The sequence below is a fragment of the Labeo rohita genome, chromosome 18 (genome assembly GCF_022985175.1).
Source record: "Labeo rohita strain BAU-BD-2019 chromosome 18, IGBB_LRoh.1.0, whole genome shotgun sequence".
Taxonomy (NCBI): domain Eukaryota; kingdom Metazoa; phylum Chordata; class Actinopteri; order Cypriniformes; family Cyprinidae; genus Labeo; species Labeo rohita.
Genome location: NC_066886.1, coordinates 25,153,264 through 25,166,284, shown reverse-complemented (window position 1 = coordinate 25,166,284; position 13,021 = coordinate 25,153,264). Strand labels below are relative to the sequence as shown.

The following is a 13,021-nucleotide window of genomic DNA, read 5'->3' as shown; positions in this document are numbered from 1 at the left end:
CAGTTTTCAGAAGAACAGCAGAGAAGGATGATGTTATGAAACTAAAGGAAGCCCTCAGGCCTTTTACAAATGTTCATGATGCAATGTCCAAAAATAGCCTAGTGCAAACAAACACTGATCAGGAAACAAAGCTGTGCAGGTTGCCTTGGGCGCACTGGACATCACCAGGGGCACTGGGTCAGTCTTCCTCCTCACCACAGAGAGCAACAAAATAGATTGTGGTGTTGAGTTAAAAAAAAAAAAAAACAACATCATCTAGACATCATGATAATATTAATTCAATATTCCTAATCTCAGCAAGCTTGGTTACTTGACTATATGATGGACACGTCTACATAATTTGCTGTGATCTAGATGATGTTCGTGTTTTGTCAAAACATAAGCTAACGTCCCTAGACAGCGCACTGGCATAGTCTCAGATTAAAAACACGATGCCAATATATCACACGAGAGACAGATTCGCTTATTCTTTACTTCGTAATTAAGACGTGAGAGTGGCAGTTAAAAATAGTGTGACTTGTCGATGTCAGTGTGTCAGTCTGCCACCTACGTGTCTGGGAAAGCAAACTATGCCATTTAATTTCCTTGTCTTAGCAACAGGCAGTTTTTTTCTGTTCTCTCTAACTCCCCCTCTTTTTCAAATAGATTTTCTTTTTTTTCTCCTGCAACCTCGTCCCTATACATTTGCACCTATGTCTGGCTTTTTAATGATTCAAAGGGCTGGGTGATTAGCAGTAATCAGGCTTAGCATGGTAGGGCAGAGGAGAGTCCAACAGGCCACTTTAATGACTTGACACTGAAATGAATTCGTCATGGCAACCATTGACCTAGTGGTTATTATTCGAAGCAGAATGTCAAGACTTCTGGAACTTCTGAACGTCCTTCACGGAATAAAGATAATGACGCTTTATTAAAATGGAGATGGCCGCAGAACATGCTGCTCGAAAACACTTGTCACAGATGGGTTGTGTGCCATTCAGAACTGAATTGAAAACGGCTTTTAATCACCGATCCAATTACTGAATTTCAATTGAGCCAGCAGGATGCAAATCTGTGAATTTAAACTGAATTAAAATGGAATAATATAGAAAAAAAAGTATAGGGAATTACATTAATTTTTCAGAACAAATTACCCATAACCATATATGTAACACAAGGGGGATTTTCAGAATCTTTGAAATACCAAATATATAGAAATTTATATTGTGCATTATTAAACAATATTTTCATACATTTTTAAACTATTCTACACAGTAAAAAATGACTGTGAATTTAACGGTAAAAAACTGTAAAAATACTACAGTAAAAACCTGTTAAATGGTAAACGGTAAAAAAACATAAAATTCACAGTGAATAACTGTAAATTGACATTCCCAGAATTCCCTGTGTTACATTTTTTAAATGTGATGTTTTTTTGTTTTTTTTTTCTTAGCAGTTTTGTACATTAGGGTTATGTTACAATGTTTATTGCATTATTTCAGTTTCATGTATGTGACCATGATGGTGTTTAGTGTTTGTGTGAATGACACTGTGCACCTTGTATATATGTTAATATTTAAAGTGTATTTTTAAATGTATTAAATGAAATTAAATCATATATGCATGCATTAGTGATGTGTGGGTCTAGTTGACTAGTCGACTAAACGGTACAGCTCCAACTAGTCGACACTGAAAACAATAGTCGACTACATGACAGAAAAAAAAAACATGATTTTTATCATTGAAATTGAAATAATTTTAATGTTACATTTAAAACATTTTAAATAAGTTAAAATGAAATGTTTGAAAAATAATACATTATTTTTAAAAGTGTATCTGGGCGAAAACTAAGTTTTTACCTCAGACCTCACATGCCCTTATAGAAACCTCATGACCACGCGAAAGACTAAGGTGAGGGATTATTTTGAATTAGAAGGAATCAGAAAAGTTTCGTGTAAATGCTGTAATATCAAATTGGCTTAGAGTGTATGCTCTTCTTTTGTTTCCTTTTTAACGATTGCCTAAAATTGATGATGATAACGCGAGGCAAGCGTACTGCAAGCGGAATTCATTGAGGAATTTGACAGTGATTTATAGATAAGTATTTCAAATGTAGGCTATTATATACATGCACGTACATAGGTTGTTTTCTTACCACCTTTTGGGGGTATCTTGCTTATAGACTAGTCGGATACAAAACTTTGTTTAAACGACTAGCAAATTAGTTGTTGCGCACATCCCTAGCATGCATGCATGTATGTATGCATATATTACATGTAATAAAATAAATGGACCATGCTTATAAAACCATGCACTGCTAGAAATACCTTAATTTAAACATTATTACTGGAACATTACCAACACCTGCAATTTTTTGCTAATGCTGACAGTTTGAAGGGTACAGAGTAAACTGTTTGTAAATATACCAGGGAAAGAGTAGAATATTTTGGACTGAGCTGAATGATAAAGAGTCTTACCTGTGGTCTCCAACTTTAGCTCTTTAGAGGTGTTGCGGCTAAAACAAAGAGAGAAGAAGAGAGTTTTCTTTAAGGATGTGGAAAAAAGAAGAGGTAAACAACTCAAGGCAAGTAAAAAAAGCAGTATTGAGCTGGTCTGAGCAAGTAACAACCATCTCAGGCTTATACTCCCTGGAGAGCAAACTGCAGTCTACACACCCAACATCATTACAACCTGCCCAACACTCAAACACAAGACCTGTGTTTTCTGCTGCTGTTTTTTAGACGTGCCACAGTATTTGACATTTAACTGTGAGTAAGCAACACAACACAATACATGCAAACACAAACACATGCACACATGGGCACACAGAGCTGGTCTGAAGGAGCTGGATGAATGGAGATCCCTGGGGTTCTTAGTTCAGTTGCCAAGGGTTGCAGTCCCATGCCAGACAGACACGGCATGAATGGCATAAAAAATTCTATAATGATGACGTCAATGGAAAAAAAAAAGAAAAAAAAAGAGAGAAACGAAGAATGTGTGTGTGTGTGTGTGTGTGTGTGTTATAAATACTCTCTTCTGTGTGCATGTAAACTCTTTAGTCTTAAGTCTGAATGTTTTGAAGTGTCTTATTTTAGATATACTTTTATAGCTTATGTTTTCAGTTTAATTTTGTCATTTTGTTGTGTTGTTTTGTCACTTTATTTACTTTATTCATGGTAAAGTTAAAACTTATCTAAAGTTTACACCATATATGTGACCCTGAACGACAAAACTAGTCATAAGTAGCATGGGTATATTTGTAGCAATAGCCAAAAATATTCAAAATAGTCATTATTACCCTTTTTTTTTCTTAGGGGGTGCCTTTAACTTTGTACCCTAAGGGTACAAAGTTAAAGGCAACCCCTAAGAAAAAAAAAAAAAAACAAAAAAAAACATGCTTTTCGCTGTGCCCAAGGTATATACATTTGTACTGAACATTTATGGAGCAACAGATTTTGTGTGAAAATAAATCATACAAGTTGTTTATTTTCTTTAAAAATCATATAAATGTTTGAGATAGCAAATGAGTAAATGTTCTGCATGGTATTGATACAAATACTTTAGCTAAAAATAATGTTTGTTTTGAACAAGTATTAACTTATACAAAAATAAAAAATAACAAAATAAAAATAATTATTATTTTTTGTTTAATAAATTCTGCAAGCATTGAAGAAGGTCCCATAATTTAATATAGATTTACAGTAGTAACAACAAATGATATTTTATTTTATGATATGATTAATAGCATGTTTTTAAATATGATGGTTTCTTTCTAAACAGGGTGATTATCTCTTAGATGGACACCCTATGGGAACTCGCTTGAGAGTCCAATCATCTCCAAGCCTTATTCAAAAGGCCAATGAACATTCATGAACATTGGCGAGTGGTATTTGCATGCATGCCGAGCCACTCCCCGTATATACGGGTATATAAGAAGGCGGCGTGCAACCACTCATTCAGCTTTTTTGCTGAGGAGCCGAGCTGCAGCCCGGCGTCAGCGCGACGTCAGGTCGTGGCAGGGGATGTAACGTCTCCGTTCCCTCCTTCAGGGAACGAGGGTTACGTACGTAACCTAGACGTTCCCCTTCAGTCGTTTCACTACGACGTTACATATGGGAACAGACCCATGGAACAGGCCACGAACCAGACGTCGCGTTACGCAACACACCGCGTGCCGACAGGCGGACGTGTCAGCAGACGGATATGAGCGTAACCTTCCCAACGCCCTGGGGGCCAATAGGGGGCCCCACAGGGATGCCAGTTGTACTGAAGCAGGAGTTGGGGGGCGGAGCACATGAAATCTCTACATGTGGAACACAAGAAATTCAATATATCCATAGATTTTAGGGATATATGAGGGAAACATCGGCCTTCTGGCTGACCGTGGAAAAATACTGAAACATGTTGCCACAACCTGCTGGGCGAAGGAGACCCAACCGGAGCACAGACAAGCACTACTCCGCACTAGGCCTGACTGCGGGGCATGGAGGACCCAGGTTCGCCGGAGGGAACAACTGAGGGAAATAGCGCACGGATCCATTAGGAATGGCGCAGCAAGCCGACACCAGCCGGACTCCCGCTCGCCTGTGATGTCTATGTTAAGACACGGGAGGATACGGCCTCTACGCGAAGGTTGTAGAACCTGGCGAAGGTATTAGGTGTCGCCCAACCCGCAGCTCTACAGATATCTGCTAGAGAGGCGCCATGAGCCAACGCATAGGATGAGGCAACACTCCGTGTGGAGTGGGCACGAACACCTAAGGGGCATGGCTCTCCCTGGTTTTGGTACGACAGGGAGATGGCATCTACCACCCAATGGGCCAACCTCTGTTTGGAGACAGCATTCCCTTTCTGCTGACCTCCAAAGCAGACGAAGAGCTGCTCGGTGCGTCTGAAGTGCCGAGTACGGTCCACGTATATACGCAGAGCGCGAACTGGACACAGCAGCGCAGAGGCTGGGTCTGCCTCCTCCAGGGGCAGAGCTTGCAGGTTCACCACCTGATCGCGGAAAGGCGTGGTGGGAACCTTGGGCACATAACCAGGCCGGGGTCTCAGGATGACGTGAGAATCGCCGGGCCCGAATTCTAGGCACGCTTCGTCGACAGAGAAAGCTTGTAGGTCCCCTACCCTCTTGATGGAGGCCAGTGCGGTCAGGAGCGCTGTCTTAAGTGACAGATATTTTAGCTCAACTGACGCAAGTGGCTCAAATGGGGCCTCCCGCAGGCCCTGGAGGGCGACGGAGAGGTCCCAAGAGGGTATGGGGTGCGGCCTGGGGGATTAACCCTTCTCGCACCCCTCAGGAACCTCACGATGAGTTGGTGCTTACCTAGGGATGTTCCATCCACTGCATCGTGGTACGCTGCAATGGCAGCAACGTACACTTTGAGAGTTGAAGGGGACAGCCTGCGCTCCAACTTTTCTTGCAGGAAGGAAAGCACTACTGCAATCGTACATCTCTGTGGGTCCTCCCCGCGAGAGGAACACCAGTCGACGAACAGACCCCATCTCAGCGCATAAGCCTGCCTTGTAGAGGGGGCTCTGGACTGAGTGATAGTTTCTATCACGGCCTGTGGAAGGCCGGAGAGGTCTGACGCGTCCCGTCCAGGAACCAGACGTGCAGGTTCCACAGATCGGGGCGCGGGTGCCAAATTGTGCCCATCCCCTGAGAAAGAAGGTCTCTCCTCAAGGGGATTTTCCAGGGAGGGGCTGCCGCGAGGGAAATGAGTTCTGGAAACCAGGTCCGGGTGGGCCAGTATGGCGCAACCAGCAGAACCTGCTCCTCGTCCTCCCTGATCTTGCACAGTGTCTGTGCAAGGAGGCTCACTGGGGGAAAGGCGTACTTGGGCCCCGGAGGCCAGCTGTGTGCCAGTGCGTCCCTGCCGAGGCTGTTGGGAGCCTCGTTGAGGGAGTAGAACCGCTGGCAGTGGGAGGATTCGGGGGAAGCAAACAGATCTATCTGGGCCTCCCCGAAATGGCTCCAAATTAGCTGGACTGTCTCGGGGTGGAGTCGCCATTCTCCAGGATGGGTGGACTGCCGTGAGAGCTGGTCGGCTGCACGGTTGAGTTCTCCTGGAATGTGAACGGCACGTAGCGATTTCAGCCACGTTTGACTCCATAGGAGCAGAGGCGGGCGAGTTGTGACATGCGACGGGAGCGTAGACCACCCTGACGGTTGATGTAGGCTACAGTCGCTGTGCTGTCGGTGCGAACAAGCACGTGCTTGTGACGCAACGTCGGTCGGAAGCGACGAAGGGCCAGAAGCACAGCCAACAACTCTAGGCAATTGATATGCCATTGCAGTCGAGGTCCTGTCCAGGAGCCCGATGCTGCTTGCCCGTTGCATACAGCACCCCAACCCGTGGAAGAGGCATCCGTGTATACCACAAGATGCCTGGAGACTTGTCCCAGGGGGACTCCGGCCTGAAGGAAGGCCGGGTCTGACCACGGGCTGAACAGGCGGCGACACTGCGGGGAAACGCCAATCCGGAGTGTGCCACGGTGCCATGCCCATCTCGGGACTCGATCGTGTAACCAGCGCTGAAGCGGTCTCATATGAAGCAGGCCGAGCGGCGTCACTGCGGCTGCGGCTGCCATATGCCCCAGGAGCCTCTGAAATGTTTTGAGAGGACCGCTGTTTTGTGTCTGAATGACTCCAGACACTTCAGCACTGACTGCGCGCGCTCGTTGGTGAGGCGGGCTGTCATACTGACCGAGTCCAGCTCCACACCGAGAAAAGAGATCCTCTGCACTGGGGAGAGTTTGCTCTTCTCTCGGTTGACCTGAAGGCCCAGATGGCTGAGGTGCCGGAGCACCAAGTCCCTCTGTTCGCACAACAGATCTCGCGAGTGAGCTATGAGAAGCCAGTCGTCGAGATAGTTGAGGATGCGAATGCCCGTCTTTACAAAAGTCGCGGGGAGAGAGGGAGAGGCCAAATGGAAGCACTTTGTACTGATACGCTCGACCCTCGAAAGCAAACCGTAGGAAGGGTCTGTGTCGAGGCAGGATCGAGACGTGAAAGTACGCGTCCTTCAGGTCGATGGCTGCGAACCAATCCTGGGGACGAATGCATGTTAGCATGCGCTTCGTCGTGAGCATCTTGAACGGCAGCCTGAGAAGGGACCGATTCAGGGCTCGAAGATCCAGGATGGGTCTTAACCCACCGCTCTTTTTGGGCACGATGAAGTAAGGACTGTAAAACCCTGACTTCATCTCGGCTGGAGGGACAGGCTCGATTGCGTCCTTCGCCAGTAGGACTGCAACCTCCGCACGAAGCACAGCGGCATGTGTGTCCGAATGGACAGAAGTGGAAAGGACGCCTCTGTACCTGGGCGGACGCCTGGCGAACTGAATCGCATAGCCGAGACGTACCGTCCGAATCAACCACCGCGAGGGGCTGGGAAGCTGAAGCCAGGCTCCCAGCCTGGTCGCCAGGGGTATCAAAGGGACGTTGACCGACGTGACCGCAGTGGGGCAGCCTGGGGGGGGAAGGGGAAGGGGACTGATCCCAGAAGGAAGAACGTCCTGGAGAAAAGTCAGACTGCACTGGGCAGCGCTTACCTTCTTCCCTGGTTCCCGCGCTGGCGACATCAGGCTCCGAGTCCGAATCCGAGGAGACACTTCTGGGGCGCTGCTCAAAGAGGGAACTCGGGGCCTGAACCCCGGAGGTGAGAGAATTGACTCTTTCTGTGACAGGAGGTGAGAGAATTGACTCTTTCTGTGACAGCTCCCGGCCCTCCACCGGGAGTGGGGACGTTGATGTTGTCCTCCCCCAAAGAGCGATTCTCTCCACCTCCGGGTTGCCCGCGTCAGGGACGCTTCGCAGATCTTTTGCGGGTCACGGGTCCCTGAGACGCGGGCGGCGCCGCTCTCCCACGGCCAGCTCGACGTCGGGCTGCCAATCTGGTGTCATGTACCTTAGCAGGGGACGGAGCTGGTTGTTTGGAAGCCGCGGGGGGGCGCCCTCGGCGACGAGCAGGCGGAGGTTGGGGCCCTGCGGACATGGTTGGAATGTCGCGGCGGGGCAGGATGTGTTTAATCGCCTCCGTCTGCTTTTGAACCGCCGAGAACTGCTGGGCGAAGTCCTCGACGGTGTCGCCGATAGGCCGCCCTGGGAGATAGGAGCGTCGAGAAACCGTGATTTGTCGACATCTGCCATCTGGGCCAGGGTCAGCCATAGATGTCGCTCCTGGACCACTATGGTGGACATCACCTGACCAAGGGAACGCGCCGTCACCTTCGTAGCCCGGAGGGCGAAGTCGGTGGCGGCGCGGAGTTCCTCCATTGCACCCTGGTCAGAACCCCTCTCGTGCAGGTGTTTCAACACCTTGGCCTGGTACACCTGTAAGGTGGCCATAGCGTGCAAGGCGGTGGCAGCCTGTCCAGCGGCGTGGTAAGTCCGGCCCGCGAGAGCGGACGAGAACTCACACGCCCTGGAGGGGAGATGGGGCCGATCCCGCCAGGTGGCAGCGCCGGGCGGGCATAGATGCACCGCGACAGCGCGCTCGACCTGAGGGACCGCCTCATAACCCCGGGCTGCACCGCCGTCGAGAGAGGCGAGGGGAGAGGAGCTGGGACGTGGACGAGAAGAGTGCGGGGCTCGCCAAGTCCTCACCAGCTCCTCATGCACCTCCGGGAAGAAAGGCACTGGGGGAGAGCGCGGCGGTGCCGCGGGAGCCCTCCCCAGAAACCAATCATCCAGCCTAGAGGGATCGGCCGGAGGTGTTTTGGGCACCTCCAGACCGATCTCCTTGGCGGCTCGGAGGAGCATAGCCGACAGTTCAGCATCTGTCTCAGACGGGGCGGCAACCGCAGAGGGGTACCGACCCGCCGAGTCGTCAGCCTCATCGTCAGACTCTCCCTCTGATGCTGCAGCAGACATCTCGATCTCCTGGGGAGCGCAAAAGGAGATACCCAGCCCGCTGTACGGGGAGGTATACTGCTTTGGCAGCTCAACGGGACTGCGCGGTGACGCAGAAGTCCGCGGGGCTTTGGGGGCCGACGGAACATTCTGCATAGTCACCTGAATGTCCCCCAAGTGCCTCGCCGCGGCAGCCGAAAAACCTTGACGGCTCAACGATTTACCGCGGGAAGACAACAAGGGGTGCCTACTCATGAATGAGCGGCGGGACTTTAACGCAGCCATGGACATACATTCGCAATGAACGCACGTACCATCCGTGAACGCTGCCTCAGCGTGCTCTCGGCCCAGGCACGTGAGACAGCGATCATGTCCGTCCAAAGAGGCGAGGAAACTACCGCACCCGGAAGCGCACGGCCGGAGAGACATACCGGGAAGATGTCCTCGACAGCCGCGAGAAATTCACTCTTTTGAAATCCCGGTCCGCCCAGGGAGAAACCGCGGCACAACCGTGCACTCAGACGGGGCGCTCGCTGGAGTGCGGGAGGCGTTGATGCCGTGAAAACGGCAGCCCGCAGGATTAGGCTGGCGGCTGCCGAACGCTCTTTTAGATGAAGCTCTTTTAGTAGCTCGGCAGCACGCCAGCAGAGAGAGTGTGAACTCAGGAACTCTTTTTTTCTTTTTTTTTTTTTTTTTTAAATAGCTCAGAAGACGAGGCTCCAAAAGCAAAAGTCTGAATGAGTGGTTGCACGCCGCCTTCTTATATACCCGTATATACGGGGAGTGGCTCGGCATGCAAATACCACTCGCCAATGTTCATGAATGTTCATTGGCCTTTTGAATAAGGCTTGGAGATGATTGGACTCTCAAGCGAGTTCCCATATGTAACGTCGTAGTGAAACGACTTACCGTAAATATATGAAAACTTAATTTTTGATTAGTAATATGCACTGCTAAGAACTTTATTTGGACAACTTTAAAGGCTATGTTTTTACTTCATATAACAATATATTTCATATTGTCACAACTCTTGTGCCAAAGAACAGACACAGAGACAAGGATCAAAAAAATAAACAGGCAAGATCAAGACAGGGCAAGTTGGTGACACAACCAATATAGACAGAAACAGAAAGGGAGCAACTTTAATACGCAGACCAAACTAGGTTATTAACAAGACACACCTGAACAGAATGCAGAATGACACAATCAGAAGCAAACTGGAAACTAGGTGAGAGGGAAACACTGAACATAAAGTCCAAACTTGTGACACATATGGAAATTTAATGTATGTGGATATATTACATTTGCAGATGGGTACCACAGTAAGTATTTATGGTTAGCAGTTTATTTCAAAACTGCACAAATTCATAATATATCCTTTAGGCATGTTTTAAATATCTCATTCATGATGATTAACATTCATTTCCGTCTGTTGATATGATTATATGTATTAGGCGACTGCGCTTCTGAATGTTTTGCTCATATGTTTGTAAGTGAGGGAGGAGCGGGTGTTTAAATGACTGTAATATTAAGGCTGTTTTGAGCCGTGTTTTGTGTGTGTATGTGGGGAGGAGGCAGAACTGATCAGATTTATTTAGAGCAGCTAGTCTTAGCAGAGCAAATACTTTTGTATCACACAACTGAAGTTTCATAATTTCTGAGATCTGCATGTATAATGCACCATAAAGGTGTTATTGATGGATTATAATGCATTCTTAATAATATCAGCACTGTTTCTCATAAATTACTGCAAACATTACAATATGAATGCATTCCTGGTTGTACCTGTTTTGTCATGTTTTATAATACATTATAACATTTAAAAGGTTAACAACGAATAAGCAGATATTATAATGTATTATAACTGTCATATTCTAATCCTTATATACAGCATTTTGCTTTTTCAATCATCGGCCATGCAAAAGTCAGAATGCTTACAACTGCTATTTTTTTTTTTTTTTTTTTTTTTTTTTTGTAATTTTGTTGTGCATTTTTGTCATTTTTATCAGTTTGTATGTAATCAAACTGGATCAATTTGGATTATTCTCTCCTTCGTCTCCGCTGGTCCCGTCCAGCCCTCCAGAGCCCGAGCGCCCTCCAGACCCTGAGCATCCTCCAGAGTGCCCTCCAGAGCCTGAGCGTCCTCCAGAGCCTAAGCGTCCTCCAGAGCGCCCTCCAGAGCCTAAGCGTCCTCCAGAGCGTCCTCCAGAGCACCCTCCAGAGCACCCTCCAGAGCCTGAGCGTCCGCCAGAGCGCCCCCTTGAGCCTGCGCCTCCTGAGCGCCCCCCCTGAGCCTGCGCCTCCCGAGCGCCCCCCCTGAGCCTGCGCCTCCCAAGCACCCCCCTGAGCCTGCGCCTCCCGAGCGCCCCCCTGTACCTGTGCCTCCAGAGCGTCCTCCTATGCCAGCGCCTCCTAAGCCCGGCCCTCCTGTACTCTCCCGGGCTGACAATACCCTAATTTCCCCCAAGAAAATTTTTGGGGGGGCTACCCCCCTGATCCTCCTTGGCCGTCTGGACTGTGTACTCGGCCATGGCTTCCCGAGCTCCCTGATCCGCCATGGCCGTCTGGACTGTGTACTCAGCTATGGCTTCCCGAGCTCCCTGACCCACCATGGCCGTCTGGACTATGTACTCGGCCATGGCTCCCTGAGCTCCCTGATCCACCATGGCCGTCTGGACTGTATATTCCGCCGTGGCTCCCCGAGCTCCCTGACCCGCCATGGCATCCAGGACTGTCTGCTCTGCCGTGGCTCCCCGTGCTCCCTGATCCGCCCTGGAGGTGTACCTCCTCTCCCTCCTGTGTCTGCCCTGCACAAGCCTCCAGGGCTCCCACCCCCCTTCCCCGGTGTATTTGTTACGGCGCGAGTCGGGGGGGGTAATGTCACACCCCTGTGGACTGTTTCTGTTGTTTTTCCCTGTGTATGCCCTTATTTGGTCTTTCCTGTTCCGTTTCTAATTATTACGTCATTGTTTAATCATTCATACCTGTCCTCTTCTGATTAGCCTGGTTATTTAAGTTTGGTTCAGTTCCCCGTTTGTTTGTCGGTTCTTAAAGTCATTCCTGAGTTCACTACATGTCTTAACGTCTTTTCAGTTGCGTTGCGTGTGGATTCCCTGCTGTATCTGTTCGTTCCTGTTCCTTGTGTGGATTATATAAATAAACTTTGTTTCTGATTTCCTCCTCCCAATGCCTCATTCCCGCACACGACGCCTGTGACAATATGTCCAGATTACTTTATTTTCATTTTAAAGTTTTAATAATTTTGCTGTGCATTTTTGTCATTTTTATTAGTTTAATTTTAATTTAGTTACATTTACATTTTATTGTTTTTGTTTTTTTTATTATATATGTCTATATTTTTCTATTTTCATTTTTATTTGTTTAAATTTTAGTAATTTTGTTGGGTTTTTTTGTCATTGTATTAGTTTTTTTTTTTTTTTTTTTTTTTTTTTTTGTATTAGTTTTTCATTTTATTTAAAGTTGTAGTAATTTTGCTCAACATGTTTGTTATTTTTATTAGTTTTTTAATGTCCATATTTTTCTATTTTCATTTTAATTAAAGTTTTAGTAATCTTGTGTATTTTGTAAATGTATTAGTTTTATTAGTAGTATCTTTATTGTTTCTAATTTAATTGTTGCATTTTTTAAAATTACTGTTATTGTTAAACATCCATTTGTTTCTATTTTCATTTTCATGTTCACATTTTCTGTTTTTATTGTCATTTTAGTTAAAGTTTTAGTATTTTTTTTAATTTGTTTTATTAAAACAATCCCAGTACTTCAACAAACTGAACAGAAATGAGAAATATTTTACAATATTTATTATAATGCATCACAGACACACTCATAATTTGTATAAAGTTGTTTTCTGTTCTTTTATTTGTATTTATATATTTATTTATTTTTTCTTTTACATGGCTCATAAAATCGCTGTCAGTTTATGGTCAATTCAAAGCATATTTACACACAGCTAACATATCATGCCCAGTAGGGGTCGAAATAAAGCAACCTGTCCTTGACCTGTTGGCATAATTGACTATTTCTCACAGCAAACTGAACCATTCAGTAATTTCTATTAAATGATCTTTACCCATCAGCTCTCAAAGGCAAGAATAGCATGATAAGCTTGTCGGGTTTAATCTTTAAGCAGCGCTGTGATAAAAGAAATCCATCTTTAAGGTGCAG

General features: G+C 46.7%; 1 protein-coding gene across 2 annotated transcripts in view; it reads right to left on the bottom strand.

The window, feature by feature from the left end:
* Nucleotides 1-13,021, bottom strand: part of cd276 (CD276 molecule) — a 125,256-nt gene that overhangs the window by 30,976 nt on the left and 81,259 nt on the right. For both annotated transcript variants that reach the window (XM_051135252.1, XM_051135253.1), the window contains exon 7: nucleotides 2,457-2,494. In XM_051135252.1, coding sequence (XP_050991209.1) covers nucleotides 2,472-2,494 — 23 coding nt within the window. In that variant the 3' untranslated portion in view covers nucleotides 2,457-2,471. The remainder of the gene's footprint in view (nucleotides 1-2,456; nucleotides 2,495-13,021) is intronic.